This window comes from Capsicum annuum, chromosome 5, assembly GCF_002878395.1.
Source record: "Capsicum annuum cultivar UCD-10X-F1 chromosome 5, UCD10Xv1.1, whole genome shotgun sequence".
NCBI classification, from domain to species: domain Eukaryota; kingdom Viridiplantae; phylum Streptophyta; class Magnoliopsida; order Solanales; family Solanaceae; genus Capsicum; species Capsicum annuum.
Window position 1 is genome coordinate 212,396,211 of NC_061115.1, and position 10,517 is coordinate 212,406,727.

The 10,517-nt window shown below is 32.3% G+C and overlaps 2 protein-coding genes across 6 annotated transcripts in view; both read right to left on the bottom strand.

The window, feature by feature from the left end:
* Positions 1-1,425: 1,425 nt before the first annotated feature.
* On the bottom strand, positions 1,426-2,656 carry LOC107871228 (kirola). Its single transcript, XM_016718089.2, has 2 exons — positions 2,393-2,656; positions 1,426-1,893 (listed from the first exon to the last, which is right to left on the bottom strand). The coding sequence occupies exons 1-2, from the start codon at positions 2,574-2,576 to the stop codon at positions 1,637-1,639; spliced, it is 441 nt and encodes a 146-aa protein (XP_016573575.1). The 5' UTR covers positions 2,577-2,656; the 3' UTR covers positions 1,426-1,636.
* Positions 2,657-5,296: 2,640 nt separating this feature from the next.
* The window catches only part of LOC107871229 (probable inactive DNA (cytosine-5)-methyltransferase DRM3), a 15,201-nt gene continuing 9,980 nt past the window's right edge, over positions 5,297-10,517 (bottom strand). For all 5 annotated transcript variants that reach the window (XM_016718092.2, XM_016718094.2, XM_047412706.1 and 2 more), the window contains 5 exons: positions 10,148-10,247; positions 8,945-9,060; positions 7,541-7,643; positions 7,288-7,358; positions 5,297-6,736 (listed from right to left, as the gene is read on the bottom strand). In XM_016718092.2, coding sequence (XP_016573578.1) covers positions 5,405-6,736; positions 7,288-7,358; positions 7,541-7,643; positions 8,945-9,060; positions 10,148-10,247 — 1,722 coding nt within the window. In that variant the 3' untranslated portion in view covers positions 5,297-5,404. The remainder of the gene's footprint in view (positions 6,737-7,287; positions 7,359-7,540; positions 7,644-8,944; positions 9,061-10,147; positions 10,248-10,517) is intronic.

Genomic DNA, 10,517 nt, shown 5'->3' on the forward strand with positions numbered 1-10,517 from the left:
AAAATAATTAAATTACGTTATATTTACAGATCGTATTAAATAATATATAAAAATATAAATGTCGATGTATAATTACAAAAAATATATTATGCTATTAAAATTATACTGTGCACTAAAAAAAAATATTATAGTGCTATGTTGTATTTGTACTTATGTAGATAACTGTGTAAAAATATTAAAATGATATCAAACTGATAAAAAATTCTAAAAATAATAAAATTAAGGATAATTATGTAAAAATTATAATATGGCAATAAAGTAATAAAAATTCTAAAATAATGACAATTATCAGTAACTTGTCGGCATGATAAGACATTATTATGCGATCCTTGTTAGATGTGACAAAACGTCAAATTATCATATTGCACAAAATAATCGATCCGACTCAATATTTGCGGACTGTGAGATAAAAAATTGATTTGCAATTATGAAAAAATGTAAAGTATGTAATTAATTTGAAAAAAAAATGTTATAAAAAATATGATGTCATGTCGTGTAGGTGTGTATATATATTTGTAAAAATGTTGAAAGGTAGTAAATTGATATAAAAATCTTAATATACAAAGAATTATTAATAAATTATAAAAAGTAAAAATATAAAAATAAATTAATAAAATCCTAAAGTAAGGCTGAATATCAATAATTTATTAACAATTGTAAAAAATATGTGAAAATTGTATTTATGCTCTTTAACGGTCAGAAAGTTTGAAGACGTTAATTTTAAGTACGGAGAGCAAAAATTGAGCGTCAACAATATTTGTAATGCCCTTCACACTTTTAGTATAATACAGATATGTATAGCCAAAAAGTGAGGGTGTAATCTTTTCATCCGATATTCGATATCTATATGTCAATTTTTCAATTAATCCAATCTGAGACACACAAGATTGATTAAAGAGAAGAGTGCTCATTTAGCAAGATTTTTTTTTTTTTTCATTCTGAAAGTTTGAATTTAAGAAGTCCAAAACCTCTATTTAAGAAAGAATTTGGTTCAATATTTACCTATAATGGACTTGTAGGTTAATTTTTTTTTTTTTTTTTTTAAAAAAAAAAAGCACAAAAAAAATAATAATAATAAAACCTCATGTTAAAAGTTGATTTTAGGCCACTAATTATTGAGTTTGAGTTGTTCCTTGGCTATAGTACTAAGCCAGCTAATAATAGGATTTTGATCGATGACACCAAAATGAACATCTAGTGTTTTCAACCTTAATTTATTGGTCATATATCATTTTTTTCTTAGATCATTCAACTATTTTGTCTTCTTTTTTTTTCAACTTTTTTTGTTATGATATATATTAGGTATCATCACTGGTTATGATGGGATAAATGAAATTCTTTTACTTTTAATTATAGGTTTTAAATTTGATATATTCAATGTAATTTTGTACGTGTGATTTGAGAAAGGTAATATGTACACAGATCTTATCTCTATCTTAAAAGAGAGAGAGATTGTCTTATATATAAAACACATGAAATTATAACACCAACGACAATAACAACAACACGATACGCAATGTAATTTCATAAGAGGAATCTGAAAAAAAAAAAAAAAAAAAAAAAAAAAACAATAACATAAACAAAGATTTTATCCTTGATCTTAAAAGATAGAAAATATTCCCACATAATGATTGTATCATTTGTTGTGATGGTGTGAATCAATGTCTTTCATGAGATCAATGGCAATTCCCAAAAGTGTGATGGGCTCTGGGACATCTTCATTTTGCTTCTCATACTCAAATGTCCATGATATCCAATTCTCTTCAACATCCAAAGTAGTACTAAGTTCCTTGTATAATTCCATAAAATATCCTCCAATAAATTTGAAGGTGATTCTTTTCTTTTCTTCGTCTATGTGATCAATAACTTGCTTCAACACCCTCTCTTCCCCCTCTTCAAAGTATTTTTATAATGAGATCAATTATAAGATAATCAGATCAGTTATAAGATAATTATATATATGCAAGCAAATCAGTTATAAGATAATCACATCAGTTACAGGATAATTATATGTTAACTTGCATCAGTGTATAATACATGGTTAACTTGATATCTAGATTAACAATTTTTTCAAGAGTTAATTTTTTCTAGATTATTTATATACACACATAATTTCAATAAGATGTAAGACTTTAGATATGTTCCAATTGAGATTATTATATATAATTAAAGAAGATGACACATTTTAAGTGGTTAACTTACATATATAAAGAAGATGACTATACAGTATCAGGTCATTCAAATGATATCAATATATAAGACATTTTAAAATGTGAGATTTGTAATCTTGAATGTGAGACAGATTACTTGCTACAACGAACAGATAAAGTGCCCTGACTCAAAATCCACACTAAGTAATTTCTTTCTCTAAAGAAAAGTAAAAGTGACTTACCATAGTGTAATCTCCATTCAACAAGAGTACCAACACTTCCTAATTCACCTTCATGAACCTCAAAATGGTTTATCTTATCACTTATATTAGGGATATGGTGAGGTTTAGAGTTGAAGTGATCATGAAATAATTCTCCACCACACTTGACCTCCAAATGAGCAACTAATTTACCCCTCAAACCCATCCTTTCTTAGCAAATAGCAATAGTAAGGAAATAGTTATTATTACTAATAGTATATGAATGGAAAACTTGTACTTGCTGAAACCAGGGTACATTGCCTTTATATAGTTGTAAGGCCATATAAACTCACACTTTTGATTCACACTTTGGAAAAATTATTACCCCCTCCGCCTCATTTTATGTGTCGCCTTTTGAACGAATGCAGGATTTAAGAAATAAATGATGACTTTGTGAAGTTTACAAAATTGTTCCTGTTAAAGTCATTTTAACGTTTACTTTTTAGTTATCTTTTCTTATTAAGTGGAATCCAGTAAGGATAAAATGAGAATGATGTCATTAAATAGTTACCAAATAAGGAAATGTGACATTCTTTTTTAGACGGACCAAAAAAAAAATGACTACGCATAAAATAGGACGAGGGGAGTACCAGATAAGTTAAACGACTTAAAATATGTTGCGTTCTTTAATTATATGCATTTGTCTCAATAAGTCATAAAACTTTTCAGGCATGTTCCGATTGAAATTAATATGTATAATTAAAGAGATGACATATTTTGTAGTTAATTAATCTATGTAACATACGCTTTAGAACACACATACAAAAATTTGAACCAAAAATGTCTAATAAAACATGTTATCATGTTTTCATATATTTAAATGAAACATAATTATAATAGGAGTATTTAAATGAAATTTACTAACAAATTTAAGAATTTTGTGGATTGATTCCACCTAAGTTTTAGTATTCTTTAACAGCCAACCTATTAAATTTAGAATTTTGGCTCTCCTACAGAATAGATTCTCACGTTTAAGCAATAATTGAAAAATAGAGATAATGAGAAATGGAAGAATTTCATCCATTAATTTATATTTATTTTATTTAGGATTTGTCTTCTATTTTCCTTTTTCCTTTTCCTATTTAGATCTCTTTACATTTTATTTTCTTATACTTAGAAAATGCACTAAAAATTATCGCAATAGATGTTTGGATATGTATTTGATTGTAACATGAAAAAGAAAGAGCTTTTAAATTTGAACTTGAAAAATGGTATTTGAGGGTTGAATTTATGTGGATTGCATTTTATTTGTAAAAATTGAAGTTTTGAGAGTGGAAAAAGATTTTTTTTTCACTTGAAAATTTGTTAATTTTGTAAACTTGAAAAGAAAATCATTTTAAAAAACCAAACTTCAATATTGTTAGTATATGTATAACCAAAAACTGTGGGGTGGGGTGGGGGGCGGGTTGCAATTTTTTCATCATCCGATATTCGATATCTATACGTGAATTTTTCAATTAATCTAATTTGAGACACACAAAATAGATTAAAGAGAAAAGTGCTCCTTTGTAAGATTTTTTTTCATTCTGAAGTCTGAACTCAAGAAATTCAAAACCTCTAATTAGGAAAGAATTTGATCCAATATTTACCTATAATGGATTTATAGGTTATTTTTAAAAAATAATAATAAGGCCTCATGTAAAGATTAATTTTAGGCCACTAATTATTGAGTTGCTCCTAGGCTATAATTAGTGGTTCTGAATTTTAGTACTATCCCAGCTATGATAGGATTTTGATTGATCACACCAAAATGAGCATCTAGTGTTTTCAACCTTATAAAAACTGATCATATATCAATCTTTTTCTATGATCTTTCAATTATTTTGTCTCTTTTTCCAACTTTTTTTGTTATGATATATATTGAGTAGGTATTATTACTGGTTATAGTGAAATGAATGAGATTCTTTAACTCTTAATTATAGGTTTTAAATTTGAATCTCGAAGATGATAGTTTTTTTTCAGTAACAAGCGATTTTATCTTCAATAAATCTTAACAGTGTAAATCTGAATTAAACAAGGAAACTGTAGTTGCCATAGGATATGTTGTTCCATTTTCACATTTCTTGGATTAAATAAGTAGGTTTTGAAAAAAAAAATCTTGAAAAATAAGGTTGCTCTATTGAAGGAAAAATTAATTGTCATGATTTTCCAACTGCTTTTTTATGAAACAACAAAAAACAAACTCAGTATAACCTCCCAAGTTAGATCTGAAAAAGTTAGATCTGAAAAGAATAGTGTATATATAATTTTTTTCAATAGACCTTCCATTTAAGTAAAGCCTAACAAGATCAGTTAAAAAAAATATATATAATTTACAAGATCATAAATAACTTGATAACTTGTTAGTTATTACTCACAAAAAAGAATGACTACTCTTTATACATGGGAGAAAAGACTACACAATACATAATCAAAGACCCCATTTTGCATTTCTCCAACATCAATTTATCTTATTTTTTTCCTTTAAAATTCAAATGGTGGTAACCAAAGTTAAATAGTTTTCTGCACAGTGTAAGTGTCCAAATCTGCATTACTTTCAAAAATAATAAAGAACAAACTGAAACAAACCCAAACTACTTTTGGTACATAGGGTAGGATTTACGCAAACGTTATCCCTAGCGTTGTGAGATAGAGAGGTGGTTTCCGATAGACCCTCGGCTCAAAAGAGAAGTATCTGAAACGGAATTGAAAGAAACAAGACAAAGAAATATACCTTTCATCTAAGTCAGTTGAATAAATCCACGATGCCCGTAATAGTATACATATATTTGAAATATACAAAAAAGGGCACAACCAACTTTTAAGCATAGATCATCTGGCAACTAAATAATTTAAGCTTCGTCTGGCAACTTAATATAGGCTTCATATATTTATTAGCTTCATACATTCACAAATTAAGCTTCATCTATTAGAAATTAGAAGTCATAATTTAGTACAACATACCATTAAGCTCAGTCCACAAACTGCCTACACAATTAAAAGCTAAGGAACTAGCTAGTTTCGCCCCATTTTACTTCTAACACGTTGCATGACACGTACAAACTCGTGAAACAACATGAAATCTAAACTAGCATGACTATCGATATCTGCAGCTAAATTACCTTTGGAAGAGTATGTACATGGGTTCTGGCATATGATGAAATCGAAACCACCAAATTGCTGAATCAAGACCTCTACCTTGTTACTGGCCAGCTTGTGAATATCTTCCAGCTGCACGAGTTCTCCGGCTTGTCCCGAACTACTCCACCATTGCTTGAGAATTCTCCGGTTTTTCTCAGAAGACTCTATTGAGACGACAGCTTTTAAGGGAATTCCAAGGCGATGCAACGCAACTTCTGCTCCGCCAATTCCACTATAGATTGACAACACTGTCAACCCTCCAGGGTACAGATACTTTAATGCAGAGAGACAATAAGCCAATGTATCTATTTGGAAGCAATGTTTCAGCGATAGAAGTCTTTCCATCAAGTTAAACCCAGCAATTCGAGTGTGATTTTCTGGGTAACCGAGAATGCGTTCAATTTGTTCTGGCACTACAGGTGCCAACTTGTAGCGGCCTACCCAGACTAGATTGAACATCTGACACTGGAAGAGGATATCTCGCTGTCTGTCACCTGAAGGATACCCCTGGGACTCACTTAGTGTTCTTTCAAGTCTATCGCATATATGAGACAAAACAGATGTCTCCGAATTGATGCAGCTCAAGTGTTGCCTTGTATCCCATGATGGCCACCATTTTTTGCTGCTGGGAACTACTTCTTGAATTGTCATTGGTGGTTTTGGAACAATGTGAACTCGATTTTCAGTAGGAAGATTATGTACATAACCTTCTTTACGACTCAGAGCTGAGAAAAGTTGAGTATGAACGAATTCTGGCTCAATGGAATACAAGAACTGTGATATTCTTACCCAAGAGTCGTGAGATAAATTCATGACATTCCCATAAAAGAAATAAGGAGCTTTAGCCACCATCTTATCAAGGCTCCTGCATGGATTCGGCATAGACAATTTTTGTGTGCCTTGACAATCCAGCACTCTTGGTCTTTGGTGAATCGCTCTTCGATGAACCTTGGTCCTGGTAGTATTGGATAGCCCTAATATTTCTTGCCATGCAGGGCCAAGGGAAGTGCTTAAGGCTTCATCAAACTCTGATTTCGGTCTCTTTAATGTCTCGTTCTCATCAATAGAGTTCTCCTTTGGCCGTTTCCCTTTAAGCTTTTCCAGTAGGTCGTCTACATATTCAGAGGTATCCAGACATTCCTCTTTCTTAACAGCTATTGGATGAAAATCAATTGAACCATTCCTGCTAACAGAGTTCAAGAGATGCTGCAAAGAGATGAATAGAACAAAACACATTAAAAAAGGATTTTTCAAATAGCATACTATAAGGAAAAAAAAGGATCTCAGATAAACAAAAAGTATCATAAAGAATAGGAGAAGAACATATGTAAGTCATTTGAAAAAAATACAATAGTTTACCTAAATTAATCTAGTTGTTTACTAGTTTCTTCACAACTTTAAGCATCAAAGTTTCAGTAGAGCAGAAGAAGCAGAGCATGTCAATATTTGATGAGCAAAACAGTATTCCATATATGAATTCTAACAGAATGCTTCGTGCAAATAATCAAAGGATAATCATCCCAAAAACTCTCTTCCGAATAACTGATTGTGAAGTATAACTGCAATCACACCACCATGGAGTTTCACTCGGGCAAGGCCGTGAGTGGTTGTCACAATTGCTTGAAACCTCTTCGATTTGTTATTGTCCTATTTTTGGTCCAACTAATTGAAGCAAGCTAGCTAATCAACAAATAAGGATTACCAAAATTGTAAGTTTTACGGCACTACGAAAACAGAAAAAGGAGACATATAATTACCTTGTTCGTTCTTCTACCACTACTAGGATCTACAATCAAATTTGCAAGCTCTTCGAGAGGAGAGTCAGAACCTAAAAGGCAGAAGACAAAGCTAAATAAAGCATCGATTGGAAAACTTGACTGAAAATGAGAACTTGAGGACACTCATGACATATTTTACCAAATCAGAAAGGCTGCAGAAAAATAATTGTGATTTCAATATGCGAACAATTACTAGAGGAATAGACACTAGCAAGGAACATAATTTACTCACCAAACTTATCAATAACCGTGGAAACTTCATTCTCAGAGAAACCCATTTCAAGCAATTTTAATGTCTTCTCCATGGTCCCAAACAGAGCCTCAGTGGTGCATTCCTAGACGAAAGCACATACACTCCAAATTAATGGTAGTCTAATCAGGAACTAAGACATTTAGACTCATATAGTATGGAGCAAATTAGTTATAGAAAAAAGTTCTCTCAAAATTACACTAAGTCAGAAAGCAGGAAAGGACAACGAAAAAATTCTGTAGATCTACAAAAGAGGTATTGAAATAATCATGTAGCTCACAATATGGAAGGTTTTAGAATTTATTATAGAAGGCTTTTTGTCATGTAAGAATATAACATTTGCAAATATTAAGCTGCAAATGGGACCCACAGGAGGGTAGCAAGGTTGTGAGAACGATTGAACAAACCAAATTTTATTGAAGTGTCTGGTCATAAGTACAAAAGGCCAAACAGTGAGGGACAGAAAAGGACTCAAGTCCCAAGCTTGAGGCGCCGCAGGTAGCTCCACGAGCGGGTGAGAGAGAAAGGGCCAGGCGCGATGCATGGAACCCCCTGCCACGAGAGGGAGGACACATCCTCTAGTGTTTTGATGAGCCCCATTATATGTTTCAGGCATTCTTTTTATAGTATAAACAGTCGTATTCTTTGGGTATAGTTGGCGCCTTGTCACCGGCATTTCGTTTATTCATATTGTTATAGAGGCTCCATAGGCACAATAAGTCATGTCATGTCTTTTGTCCTTCTATTGAGATCTCATACGACATGTATGAATAACTATTTCATATTCATAGTTTTTCAAGTTGATGAAAAGAAGTATTTTATGAAAAGCTTGTGGTTTTTAATTCATGCATGAACTATGTTTATTAATTCATGTCAAAGTTGGTTCGCTCAGTCGAAGTTAAGGCACTGGATGCTGGTTCATATCTCCAAGGTTTGGGAAGTGACTCACAACTAAATTCGGTGATCTGCTCTTAATATAACTTCTTTTCTCTTCTTTATGAAGTAAGAAGTTTTATATAGGCATCAAGAAGATTCAATAAATACAAAAGGTGGGGGAAGAATCAGCTTTGATACCAAAAAAGGCTAACCTAAAGCAGATGAGCTGACAAAATACCAAAAAGGTAATAGGGAAATATAAGAGCAAAATATTGCCAAAGACATCTAGCCTTAAGTGTGGGGAAGGAGTTGGTATCAGAATAATGTAACTTGTTACATACTCTTCAAAACATCTGCAATTCCCTTCTTTTCAAACACACCAAAAATATCAGTTAATGTAACTTCTGCATATTCTTGAAAGGGCAGCTCGTCCGCTTAGTAACTCTTCTTATGTTTAATAGATTTTTCTCCTATCAAAGGTCCAAAAAAGATTTCACATCTATCACTAACCTTGTTCTTATCTTTAATCTCAACAACAGAAACATCATCATCATCCTTTTTGTGATTCCCAGCAATTCGAGCTGCAAAGATAACATCCACTAGTTCGTTGACAGGAGCAGCTTCTCCTGCATACAGCATGAAGGGTACTTAGTTTAGAAGATTGTCCATTTAAAGAAAAAAGTAGTAGAGAAAAAAAAAAGCATTAAAAAAAGAATCTTCAGTGGCAAACTATGAATCGCATGTATATTTATGTTCTACAAAAATGTGATTTACTATGGGATGTCCTATTACGGTAAGAAAGTGTGTTTTAGCTAATGACCCAATCAAAGGAATAATTGGAACAAGGCATCTAACTTTTTAATTGCATTATTGATTAGAAATGAAATTTCTAACATTTGACTACGTACCATTGAATGATTTAGTCACACACTTAAAAGATAGCTCATAAAGTCAACGAGGCAATTAGTACATAGAGAAACAGGGAGGCATAGTAGTAGTAATTGTTATGGTACCATAACAATTACTACTACTATGCCTCAATCCAAAACTAGTTGGGTTCAGCATAAGCTCTGCCGCACCAGTTAATGCTTAACTATCTGCTTTTTACGATTTTAAGTTCCACCCTTCCCGTTGGAGCCATATGCTCTTATTCAGATATTTTATCCAGCATTATGGACACAATGACTGCGAAATGTCCACCAAACTTCTCTGACTTGTTCCACATAAACCTTAGTCAACCAAATATGTTCAGAAGAATAAAGCAGAGTGGAGAAAAGTTGTTTGTATATGCTGGACATTGTGGAAGGAAAGAAATCAAAGGACTAAATTGCATATTTTTCTATTTTTTTTTCTGCTTCATGGTTGCATCGCGTGGATAGACCAATGTTCCAAAATCTAGGAAAACTAACACAGAAAACAGCCTTTTTATGTGTCTACTGACAAGAACATTGACAAATACAAGCATAATAACTCATGCTCAGACTTCACTGCCAGCCATGAAGCACGGTTAGGAGGATTCTGCTTAAGAGATGACAACCATATCCCTAGACGGTGTTCTGCCTCTGCACTTTCTTAGTGCCAGGCTGCTTTGGTTATAATTTAATTTAATGTTTGCTTAACTTTTTCCAAAAAAGGAAGAGCTGAGACCATAATACCACAAGACATTCCTAGAGCATTTTTTAAAATACAAAAAACTACAGTTATTTCACATACCAAGTTTACCAAATGCAAATTCAACTTCGTCCAAAGAGAAACTCATCGCCAATAAAGACATTCTCTTGTCATCACAAACTCCAACACAGGGATCAGGCTCCTGCAACAGAAAATGTGGAGACAGCGCAAGTGACATTTCCTCGTTATCCTTCTTAAGTCTAATATAACCTCAAAAACAAAAAAAAAAAACAAAAAAAGGCTAAGAGCCTCAAGCATATTATCCACAGTTTTCATTGTGTGGCTTTTATTCCTATAAGTGGCATACAGAGTGAAAAGCAAGATGCATAAGTCTGAAGTCCACAATTTTTGCTACATCTAGTATGAAATAGCAATATCCATCAGTGTGAGATGTTGGGTACTCACTGATATT